Source organism: Coloeus monedula (genome assembly GCF_965178545.1).
Source record: "Coloeus monedula genome assembly, chromosome: 2".
Classification (NCBI taxonomy): Eukaryota; Metazoa; Chordata; class Aves; order Passeriformes; family Corvidae; genus Coloeus; species Coloeus monedula.
In genome coordinates this window covers 66,363,384-66,375,560 of record NC_138782.1, presented here as the reverse complement: position 1 = coordinate 66,375,560, position 12,177 = coordinate 66,363,384, and the positions used below count along the sequence as shown (strand labels likewise).

The following is a 12,177-nucleotide window of genomic DNA, read 5'->3' as shown; positions in this document are numbered from 1 at the left end:
TGGGGGGAGGCTTGGGTGACCCGCTACAGCCAGGTCTAAAGCCAGCTCTCGGTTCGCTCGCAAGGGAAGCGGACCGACACGGAGGGGCTCGCTAAGGGAACGGCCGTGGCGGTGTCCACCGGGACCCGCCCGTCCCTCGAGCACCTGCTCGGGGAGCGCCTTTCCCCGCTCGTGCGCCACATCGGCGGCGGGGCCGCGCTCGGCGGGGCCGGCGGGACGCTCTCCCCGCAGCCTCTCGGCGGCCCAGGCCGCGCAGCCGCAGCTCCTCGGCGCGGCTCCCCGGGAAGCGCCGGATGCTCCCGCCGCGCGGCGGGGAGGGGCGCGAGGGGCGGGGCGGGGCGCGGGGGCGGTGCCGCGCGCGGCCGTTGGGAAGTTGCGTCATGGCGGGCGCGCGCGGCTGCGCGAGGGCGGCGGATTCGAACGGCGCAGGGAGCGGCGGGAGCGCGGGAGGAGGGGGAGGAAGGAGAGGAAGGAAAGGAAGGAAAGCAAGGAAAGCAGGAGGAGGATGAAGCGCACGGCGCCCCGCAGCACTTTGCGGAAAATAATAAAGAAGCACAAGCCGCAGTTACGCCTGGCGGCGAACGCCGACCTGCTGGTGAGGAAGGAGAGGGGTGGGGGAGAGGCGAGGCTGCGGCTGCCCCGGCGAGTCCGGGAGCGCTCCTGCTTTTGTCCATGGCGGCAGCTGCGCTGGTGCCCCGGGGGCAGCCGGCCCCAAACAGGGACGCTTACTCCCTAAATGTTCTGAACTGTGCGCACTGGAGCACTTTGGCTGTGACAGGATGTCAAAGTTACTGCTAATGGTGCTTCTCCAGGGACCCACAGGCAGAGGGGAGGCAAAGCTTGGGGAGACATAGACGATTGGTCTGTCTAAGAAAATACGGCGAAGCAGAGATTGCCGCGCTCCGCTTCGCTGGTGTAGGTATTGTAGGTCCTTGGCAGTGCTCTTGGGGATTCAGGGACGGCTTGATGCATGGCTCTTGCGTCACTCCATGTACACACTGATGTTCGAAAAGTTTGGTGTAGACACACCGAGAAATAGCAGTTTGGATTATGTGGCTTCTGGATGCAGATGTTTGTTGTTTGTGTAGATCAGTTCGGGTGTACAGGCAGACAGCTGAGCTGTGATCAATGAGTTTCTAAGCTGCTATGGCATCTTGAATGCTCATAGGTTTTTAGAAGGCCATCTAAGTAGCCTCTGCCCCAAACTGTGGGATGACAAGACTTGTTAGTAATTCAATAAGGTGTTGGGGTCCTGATCATAGTTTAAAAACTCCTGCCGAAAAGAGATAAAAGAGCCAAGTTTGCAAAAACTGAGGCCAGCAAAGCTGAATTGCTTCTCACCCGCTCTAAGGGATTTGCTGCACAGGTAGGGTTTGTCTCACCAAGAAACTATTTGACTACAACAAGGAAATCTGACCTCCGGAGAGCTTGTGGTAGTTGCTGTATTGAAAAAAAAAGTGCATAAAAAAAGATGCTCTTTGGAGTAATGTCCTCCTTTTTACAAATGCATGTGGCTCTCAGAGCATTAAAGCATTAACACATGCTCTATACTAGTATGGTCCCTGACTTGAATTGTAAGTCCATGTTTCGTATGTGTATAAAAGTTGTGTCTTGCAGCATCTTGAAGATTGGCATCTGCATATATGAAGCTAAATGTGAACGTAAAAAATTAAAATAAGAAATATGAGATTAAAATGAATGAATATAGTAATTACATGAGAGTATTTAGATTTGAATGTAAACATTAAATATTTTTCTAATGGACCTAATAAAAATATGATCTCTTCCTAATGTTTTTCCTACCTTTGGATTTTTTTTATGGACTAAGGACCTGGCCCCTTGCTACTCATGCTCAGACCTACTCAAAGCTTACTCAGTGGAATGCAGTAGTCAACTAATCAAACTCACGCAATCACACTTTTTTTTTTTTGTAATCCTTGGTAACAGTTGGTCTGTGTTTCCAGGGTAATGAAAATTTGGCTTCAAAGTAGTGTGGCTGTCTGAAAAGGGGTAAGTGAGACATCCCTCCAAATCTTGGCCTTTGGCTCCTATCTCCTCCTGGTCCTGGCACTAAAGTTCTCTCAGCTGCCAAGACAGTCAGTGAATTGAATTGACTGAAACTTATAAACAACAACAATCAGGTCTAGTTTAAAATATGGCTATGCAAATGTTCATTGAAACACAAAGGATGGGATTAGAATAAATTTTAATAATGTGATAGAAACTTAGATTATCTCTTCTGCTGATGTCAAATTGCACAGCCTTTTATGTTACAAGGCTTGGCTTTTTTTATTTTACCTTTAAACAGGAATGTCCAGGTGTGGTTGTTGTCCATGATGTTCTTCAACTAGGCACATATCTAACACCTCTTTAGATTTTTATTTTTATGGCTAAAAAATCAATACAGCTGAAATTATGCCTCTTTTAGGGGAAAAAAAAAAAGGATTGGTGAGTTTATTGTATAGTAAGACAAGTAACAAATTTTGAGAGTATGTTTTCTAGTACCTTTCTATTCTCTGCAAACCCTGTAAGAGTGATTAGATTGCATAGGTCAGAAATTTATATAGTAGCTGTCTTAACAAGATGGAGCCATACACATTTCGAGCAGAGAGCTTATATCTTCGCAAGGGAAGTATGAGAAAAGTGCTAGTTCAGTTTCTGGGCTATCTTCCAGAATGATCTATGCTTTATATTTGAATATACTGCAGTATATGCCCATTCCAGTAAGGTGGTCTGCCTGCCTTTGGAGAAAATCAGATTGCTTTCTTTTTTCCCTGACCTTCAGTGATTATTTTTACTTGATAAACCAATGTCTTCTTACATGATAGTAACTAAGAAGTTTGAAAGCCATAAGAATTCAGATAATTTTGTTAAATACTTGAATGAGGTGTCTTCTTCACTTTTGATCAAGTCTCTTCTTGAAATCTGAAGCTTTGTCAGAACCTGTTTCCTAAGTGTTAACATCTATCTCTTTGCATAGTGTAGCTATCAAATTTCGTCAGCCTTTCTCAGGAAGCTGTTTGTTTTTGTTTTTTTGAAGGAGTACGATAATATCTTTGGGTGAAGAGATGCAAATAGTGTTTCAGGTTTTTTCAAGGCTCTTTTCGAAAATAAGAGGTAAAGATTTTAGTACTGAGGCTCAGATATTCCCTCAATGGTCAGAGAAGAAAATATGCAAGCTTTGTTCTAGCTTGTAATTATAGAAGAAAAGCAGGATCTCAGCTGCTTCTTTTATGTTAGAAGGGTATGTGTGTGTTTCCATTGCAGGAAAAGCTTAAAGAACTGCAGTGAATGGCCTGTTTTAAATATGTTATCACCATAGAATGATTAATAAGTGTATGTTGAAGGTGAAATATCAGTCTAAAGAATTGTTTTTAAGTTATGGCAGTAAAACAAAATTATAGCGGTTGTTCCTGCTATTCTTTAGTTCTTTGGAACAGGTGTGTGGAAATTGCTGTGTAAAGAGTATTAGGAATTTTTTACATATGTTCTTAAAATTTTGCAGCCTTTCATTTCTGGAAAGTAAACATTTTGTTTTGTTAGGTGAGTTTCATGAGTCGTTAGTTCAAAACTTTTTAAATTTTATGCAAAAGACAATAAGTTAATATGTAGTAAAGCAATGTCTTTAAACAAATACGGTATTGCTTAGCTACTTGTCAGTAACTGTCCTATTCATGGTATTCAGTCGTTCTGACTTTTGCCAGCCTTTCTCAATTGCCTTGAATCACCTGGAATATTTATTAACCTGTGTGCTCTGTTGTGGAATGTTCCAATTTTAGTTATGTGACTGTTTAAATCTATTGGAGTACAGGGGAAGCTTTTCCACATGCAGCAATTCATTTTGAAACTAGGAATATAAAGGTACAGTGATTCTGAGAGAAGATGCAGTTTTTAAAGGCAATTTTAAAATTAACACTTTTGTCTTTAGGTATCTCAGAAGAAGGAAATGCAAGTATAGAAGCTTTTCTTCCACCTCTCACTTCTCTTCCAGGTTGTTTCCAGAAATCCAATCTCCATGTTGATAAGTTTAATAATGAGAGTTCTAATGTTGAACATTATTTTAGTGCCACTGCTTGATTCTCTTGGAGTTGATTTCTGTGTGAGTAACTAAGACTGGTTCTAAAGCGGCTTTTATATTTTGTGAAATAAATCTGCAAGAACATCTGCTTTTTGTGTAGTAGATGCTTCCAAATGATGTCAAATATTATGTAAATTTATCTATTGCATTCTGGCTTCATTTAGTTCAGGATATTTTAAAAAACCACCTAAACTGCTTGTCATATGAACAGAGTTTCATGTAACAGGTTTCTTATGCTGCAAACCTGCTGCCAAAGTATTTCCTGTAAACTCTTAATTTGTAATTTTCCATGTTATATTTTTCCAGGCTTTGCAGATAAGGTATGGCAGAATAAATACGTCACCTTATTCATACAAGTAAAATTTTAATATACTTCAGTAATATTTTTCTGAGCTCTTGATTGAAAAAGTATTTTTGTATACTTTACATAGCAGAGGTAATGTTGTTGGAAAGTTTAGTTTACAAAAGGTGCAATTATCAATTTTTCTGGTTGGACTATTAAAATAGTTCACATAATGTCTGTATAATGCTAGAGGTTTGTATTATAGGTCCCTGATTAATTACTACACAAAGGTGCTATTAGCTGGCAGTTTTAGTCCAAGCTGGAGCAGTTCCTTCCTTGCCTGCTGCAATTTTTTCCTGCCTCTGTATTAGCAGAACAGCATTCCGTATGGAACAGAATACTGCCCAACCAGTTCTTTTAATGTAAAAAGGCTAAGTGATGAGCTGGGAAAAATTGGATGGAACCTTCTGACACTGGAGAACTCCAAGTTCTGGAGAAATTAATGTCAATGTCCCTTTACACTGGAAAGGGGCAGAAGTCCTTGAACTTGTCTGTAGTCCATTTGGCAATTAGGCAGGGATGAATTTGCTGTTCATAAAAGTCTGGCTGTTGTAGTTACTGAAAACTGGCTATATTCACTTGTAAGCAAAAAGACTCCTAATTCTCTGATATTTATATTTACATTTTATTATTAAAAACTGCTAATAAAAATCAGATTGATTCCTCTCAGATCAGTTGTGGTTTGTGTGATCATTTCTAAAACACTTCTATGATTTAAGTATACTAAATTTAAACTCTATTTACAAGAATCTTTTAGGAAGGGAATGTCTTGGAAATTTACTGAGACTTGAACCAAGTGACACATATTTTTTTCTGAGAACACCTTTAAGGAATTTGGAAGCAGTCTAATGCAGATTCTCTGTTGCAAACAATGAACCTCTAAAAAAACAAACTCTGTTTAAACAGTTCAAATAATTTCTTTTTTTCTTCTTCATTTTAAAGGTTCATTTGAACTTCTTAGTTTTTCTCCACCGGCTAGCAGAGGAAGCCAGGACAAATGCTTTTGAGAATAAAAGTAAAATAATTAAACCCGAGCACACCATATCTGCAGCAAAGGTATTAAAACACTTTTCATATTTTTCTTTTTTGTATAATGTAAAATGTATTATGACAGCATATACAAAAAATTTCTGTGTTAAAGTTGATTTTTGATTTGTAATCCAAAACCTGTAGACATGTAATATTCTTTAGTTCATCATTGGCAAAATTCACTGTTACCAAGACAACTAATTAACTCTCCTTGCCCTATTAAATATAACCCAATTTTTCTTGATTATTCTCTGTTTAAAGTCATAATTTCAATATATGGGTAAGTCTACAAAATGGCCTACCAGCAAGGCTTCATGGCTTGAAAGGCAGTGCAGAGTTGGAGGATCTTTATTTCAGCTGACACTACATTGAGGAAGCAAGCTGTCTTAACTTCAGTGATACAAGTGAAGCTTTATGGAGCAAGTGAGAAATACTTCAGAGAGATTCAAATACCTTTCTGACGCCTTCAGTTCTTACCTGGTTAGTCTGAAATAAGTTTGTAGTGGATTCTTGAAGCACTGTGTGGGTACTTCTTGAACGAACAGATACTTTTGTGTGATGTATTTGGCAAGGAAAGAACTGAGGGAGAATTAGACTGTGGATTGTTATACGGGTAGTTCAGCATAACAAAAACTGCTGTGTTCCTTCTGTGAAGAAGGAATTTGCTGCATTGCAGAGCACGGTGAGTTTTGTGCACATGCAAAAGAAGGGAAAGAAGAAGGTGTTATGTAGCTTTGTCTGCATAGAAAGAATTAGTGTCAAAATATGACTGAAATCCTTTTGTATTCTGTAGCTCATTTCACTCCCTAGGATATGTCTGCTTTACCTTGGTGTCATGAAGGAATTCAGTCTCTTTAATTTATCACTTTAACCGCCTTCTCCTGCTGAGCAAATTGGGAGGACAAAACTTGGTGTTACCTGATATTTTGGTCCTGTGGCTTCTGTTTATCTTCACTATTTTTTTTTCCTTCTGCTGAAAGGTTTAGTTTGAATCTTTTCTATTACTATAGTAACAGAAACATATACAGGATATATAGGGTAGCCAAGTGAATGTTGCAGTTGGAGTTGTACACATAGTTTATTTTTAACTGCAATCTTAACACTATTTGAACATTTTTGTGCTCCATTTATTTTTTAAAGATGAGAAGAAAGGAAGAACTGCCTGTATTTTAATAATTTTAACACTTAAACAGTCCCACTTGGGCTTTGAAGTTCATTTTTCAATTTAAATTCCCAACCAAAAAATGTCCTTCCAAAGGTCTGTGCACTCTTGATATAGAAAGAAATCAGACATTGCAAACAAAAATTGAGCATAATAGCTGCATTATTGCAAGCCTTCTTTTATCTTTTGTCTAGGCCCAACAGGGTAAGAACTTCAAGGAATCTACTGATGGCTCAACAGCACTTTTGCCATTTCTCAGCATTAATTTTCAAAATAAGTCTTCTATTGTACAGAATTCTTGCTTATGAGTGTTCTTGCTTAAAAAAAAAAAACAACAAACCAAAAACCTGAAATGTGAAATCTTTCTGTATGCTTTTGTTTTATTTCTAGTATTTTCCCTAGAATATTACCCTTGGCAACTCAGCTCTTGGAAACATATTGGCCAGGTGAACCTTTGGTCTGAGCAGCATAGCTTTGAATCTCTTCCTGCTGCCTGAATTGTATTGATAAATATACTTTTTTTTCTTTCTTTGCAGGTTATTTTAAAGAAAAGCAGAGGCTAGAAAACAGACCACTGGAACTTGAAAGCACATTTTTCAATGTTTTCTAACTAACTTGAGTTATACTGTGAGCCAGCTTCAGCACTTGTGGAATGATGTAGTTTTGTTGACATCTATCTCCTGACTGACTATCTTTACGCTTCTTAAAAAAAAAAAAAAAATTCAAAATCTTAGAATGTGTATTTTCATACACTTCATGAATAATTTAAAAATGTCAGTTGTCACTTAAGACTTTTGATGTACCTTTTTTCATAATGATTGAGGAATGCTTGTACCATAGATACTCTTTGGGCACAATGTGGCATTTATTATTAAAAGTGTGAAACTTCTTAAGGGGTAGTAAAAAAAAAAAACAAAAACAAAAAAACCAAAAAAAAAACCAAACCACCGCAGGTTTCACTAAATCCAGTATAGATTGTGCAGTTCAGAGCAGATACACTAGCTAAACAGAATTATGGCTTTCAAAACAATCACTGTAGAAACAAGTGTATTAAATACCTTGTCTACAGTTTATTTATGTCTTGATAATTTTAAAATTACTGAAAAGTAGGTTAAAACTTGTGTTCTGGGGAAAGAATACATAGTTGGTATTTTGAATCATGGTCTGAACTGTTAAGCTGACCTGTTTGATGTGGTATATGAGACAACTTGGTGGTCTATAATTCAGTTGGTGTGGACAGATGCACAGTTTATGGAAAAGAAAAGATCTGGCACAGCTGATGTTTTCAAAGTCAGATCTTATAAAAATAACAAAGATAAGTTGGCCTGAGTGTCGAGCTATTTCCTTCCCCCTTCTGAGTGTCATGCTAACTTGTCAGAAGTCTGGAAATGTACATTTTATAAAAATGTCTTCTTAAATTAAGATAATATACTGTTCCTATTCTGATATTTGTAATCATTTATGGAATACTTTGCTTAATAAATATTAATAAAGGTATAGATGAACCTCACAGTTCGAGCTGATAGCACAGTTTTGTGGAATATATGGTAGCTGATCCTTGATATGCACAGTGAGCTATTCTTAAAGAATCTTTAAAAGCATGATGTATTGAGTAGTCTAATTTTGTTTGACACCTTACCAAGTATATTCTAGAAACTCAGCAAAAAAATTGCATTTTTGAAATATTTTTGTAGTCTAAAGAAATTGTAGCAATGCTAGTACTTTTAATTTCATATCATGTCCATGTACTTTTTGAAATGCTGTATAACCTTTGAAAAGTCATCCTCTTCCAGTATGCAGAAAGGGAAGGAAGGGTTGCTCTCCTGCTTTACTTGACTCACAGAGCTTAGTGCATTCGGCTTCTTGTAAATGTTGACTAGATTCTTTATTCTGCATTTTCTTCTCTTACTCCCTTGGAATCCACAAAGAAGGCCAAGAACATACACGTATAGAGGGTATTTGGACTTAATAATATGAAGTACATTCTCAGGAATAAGGAAGATCTGACTAGGTGTTTATATTTTTATTTGTAATTACTGTCTTTAATTTAACATTTTTCTTGCAACACTAGATTTTCCTTAGTTAGAAATGTTTTTTCTTAATTTTCCCTGAAATATTTGCTTACAGTCTTGTATAACCACATACCTTTCCTCATTGTACAATTATAGCTTCTTTTGGAACTTGTTTTGATGTCCACTTTACCTTTTTTGATTTTTCTAGGATTAAGATCCGCTCTGATCTTAGTGGAATATTCTCATTCTCATGTAGTAGATTGATTGATGATCAGCTTCTGTTGGGGGAGGCAAGGAAGGGTTAAAACCAACCACCAGTGTACTTTTTAAAATATTTTGTACAGTGGTTTTGGCCTGTATTCATGGTTAAGAAGCTGCCCCTTTTTAATAGGAGAGGGACTTTTGATAGTACATTGTGAATATTTTGTAATATCTGGAGCAGGCAGGTATTAAGAAGACCTGGGTAGCTTGGCAGGTATTCAGGATTCTCTCCTAAACTTCAAATAAATACTTACTGAAAATTAATGGGGCCGATGTAGTGGGCTTAAGCTTTTAGAAACATAAAATGCTTTTGTGTTTTTCTGTTATCTTCTTGAATGTTCACCATAAGGTTAATTATATTCCTATTTGGCAGCTCTTCTGTTCTCCTTCATCTATATACCTAGAGTCTCTTCTCTACACAGTATTTCTTACTGGATTTTTAAAATAAAAGCTTACAGTAGTATTGTCTACCCATGAACACTTACAATTAATATAAACTTGGAGGTTACAGTGATAATTTATTCCTGTTGCCATGTCTCTATTTAATGACAAAATATCAAAGCATGTAGTTCTATAAAATGTTTTTTTAAACTAGGTCTGTAGCAGAAAGCCTGATGAAGTTGTGTTATTAGAATTCCTGTGTTGATTCTTTGCCATTAGGAGGAAAAAGGCAAGGATTTTTGAGGGAAGAGTCACAGTGGTGCTCCACTGTTTTCATGAAACCTTGAGAAATTTATAGTTCTGAAACAACTGACTCAATATTGAATTTCCTTTGGTTTTAAACATAAGATTCAAGAGATTTTTGGAAGAAGAGGTGCTCTGTCAATACAATTACAACTCATTTCCTCAGAAAGCAGGATGGATGTCCTAAAAAATAAAAGGCTCACTCAGACATCCATTTTTTCTACTCTCTTTGCTTTGCAGCTTTCCCAATGTTCTGTTTCACATCCTACCCTGCCCTTTCACTCTGACCATCAATGAAAGGGAGTAAAGTAACGAAGAAATAGGATTTGGTGAAAGTACTTCTGGTGGCCCTTGTCTTGGTTTTCACCTTTTGATGTGTCTCGTGTTAGACCCTGGGCCAGGGTAGTATCATAATTGATTGAGCCACAAAAAAAGAAGGAAAATGTTTATTGATCAGCAGATGACTGAGGGAAGAGAGTGGTGCTGCTGCTATTTTTGTTTCATCTCACTTAAGGAGTGACTGGTGAGTGACTGCTGTTTGCCAGCCTAAGTCTTCTGGTGGGGAGTATACCCTATTCCAGCTCACACTCACAGCATACATTCATGCATACTGTGCTTTGATTTTGTAGAGCCTGTAAGTTTAATATTTTCTGAGTGGTATAAATCACCTGATTATTTGATTTAAAACTTCTAAAAAGTGTGAATGTTAAGAATGGTATGTCGGTGAAAGTTAGATCTATGGACCTAACTTCTGATGGTGTCAACAGGAATAAATGAACTTGTATACTTTGATGGGTCAGGACCCAATAATCACTGTTTATTTGAATGTAAAGTTGGATCTGTTGTTTTGAGTCAGAAAATCAACACAGGTGCTATAGAGGACATTCATGCCTTGGAGTTTCATTGTGCTTTTATGTGGAGAAGTGAGTGCTGAGAAAGAATCTAAGGTTTCATAATACAAATAGTTAGTATTTTCTGGTTATGGTCATACAGTAAAGGAATAATAAACTCAGAAATATGTATGCTGTAATAGAAAAATTCTTTTTCTAGCCATAAGGTGGGGATAGAGTGAAAACTCTTTTTCCCTGTAGTAACTTTCCATTAGAGAAAGTATTCTGCTTATTCCTACTAAAAAGTATGCTATAGATTGTGACGCTTCCAGATATTTTTTGAAGATTACCAAGACTACACTGCTGACGTATGTAGGGCAATTAATATTAAAAAGAAAAAATGCCAATCACATCAAAAAAAGGATGATCCATGCTGAGAGGGTGAAAGATAAGCATGACTTTGAAGGATCTTGAAGATATTTCTTTATTCGCAGCTTAATGTTTCAGTATCCTGTAGTTTTCTTAGTTAGAGGTCTATGGTTATTTGTACAACATACCCTCATTTTTAGAAACACATATGTTCTATGTGCAGTTTTATGAAGGAAATTCTTGTACAAGACATTGCTTACTTAGCAGCCTTAACTATGAAACTTCAACTCCTATTGGCTGACTTGCTGACTTGGCATTCTATTAGTCTTTATCAGTTTAGAACAACTAATGATAGGGCATGTAACCCCTAATGCATAGGGTTCTGAGGTGACTTACGAGTATGTATTTAGAGGGTGTGACTTGTATTTCAAATAAAAATGCTGATTACATTAAATCAAAATTCCTTTTTCCAGAGCTGTGACATACGTGTCAAACTCAAGTTCATTAGAATGTTTCAAAGCAATAGTTGTTTTTCAGTTCAATATGTACCTTATCATATACTAAGTATATGTATTGGCATATAGCTGCCTTCATGTGTTTTAATGGTACTGTAATGCTAATGTAGCTGCTGTGATAGCTTACTTGAATATGGTAAAAGAGCACAGTAGAACAAATTTCTTACATGTTTGAGTAGTTTCAGTTCTAGGCTGAGAAGATACTGACAGCATTTTTGTTGTGCTAAATACAGAATTGCATCTTTTTGAAGAAGTTGGAGAGTCTTCCCACCTGGCAGTTCATGGTTCTGCAGACACAATCAGTTGGAATTCATTCATTTACTGTTTGGTGAACAATGTTGGGGGTTTGTCAGTTTCTTTGCAGTCCACATTCATCAAATTTACATGGGCTTTGATACATAATATTCTCCTGTGGGCTGGGTTATTATTGTTATCCTGACCAAACTGCTGAAAGATCTTTTCAGGTCATTTGATACCTGTAAGATCAAGTTTCTTACTGAGAAGGTCACTTTCCTGGAGGAATGATTTCAGGGCATGGAGGACATGGTGAAGTGTAGAAAAACACCTCAACAGCCCTAAAGTAACTTCTGGTTTAAAAAACCCCAAAAGTAGACACAACCTTACTACCCGATAATAACGTGACTGCAGCAGTTAAATAAAAGCAAGAACACTTCCTCCATCACTGGTTTGCTCTTAACCTTCTGGCACTAGGTCAAGCTCTACAGAAATACTCCTATTTTGTTTCCTAAGCATGTAGAAAACAGAAAGGTATGTTGGTAATTGGAGAAATCCTAAATCAAAATTTATAAAGGGCAAATGCTTCCAAATAAATGCAGTCAGAGATAGAGTTGGACTAGCTGGAGTTTCCAGTCCATTATATCAGGTTTAAATTCG

The 12,177-nt window shown here is 37.7% G+C and overlaps 1 protein-coding gene across 1 annotated transcript; it reads left to right on the top strand.

Moving 5' to 3' along the window:
* Positions 1-468: 468 nt before the first annotated feature.
* On the top strand, positions 469-7,280 carry CENPW (centromere protein W). The gene is made up of 3 exons (XM_082276992.1): positions 469-595; positions 5,364-5,477; positions 7,149-7,280. Exons 1-3 carry the CDS (start codon positions 506-508, stop codon positions 7,173-7,175), a joined length of 231 nt encoding a protein of 76 aa, XP_082133118.1. The 5' UTR covers positions 469-505; the 3' UTR covers positions 7,176-7,280.
* The last annotated feature ends 4,897 nt before the right edge of the window (positions 7,281-12,177 follow it).

Coding starts and splice junctions, on each gene's coding strand:
- CENPW (XM_082276992.1), top strand. CDS start 506: ATGAAGCGCACGGCGCCCCGCAGCACTTTGCGGAAAATAATAAAGAAG. Junction 596..5,363: donor CGGCGAACGCCGACCTGCTG/GTGAGGAAGGAG, acceptor TTCATTTTAAAG/GTTCATTTGAACTTCTTAGT. Junction 5,478..7,148: donor ACACCATATCTGCAGCAAAG/GTATTAAAACAC, acceptor CTTTCTTTGCAG/GTTATTTTAAAGAAAAGCAG.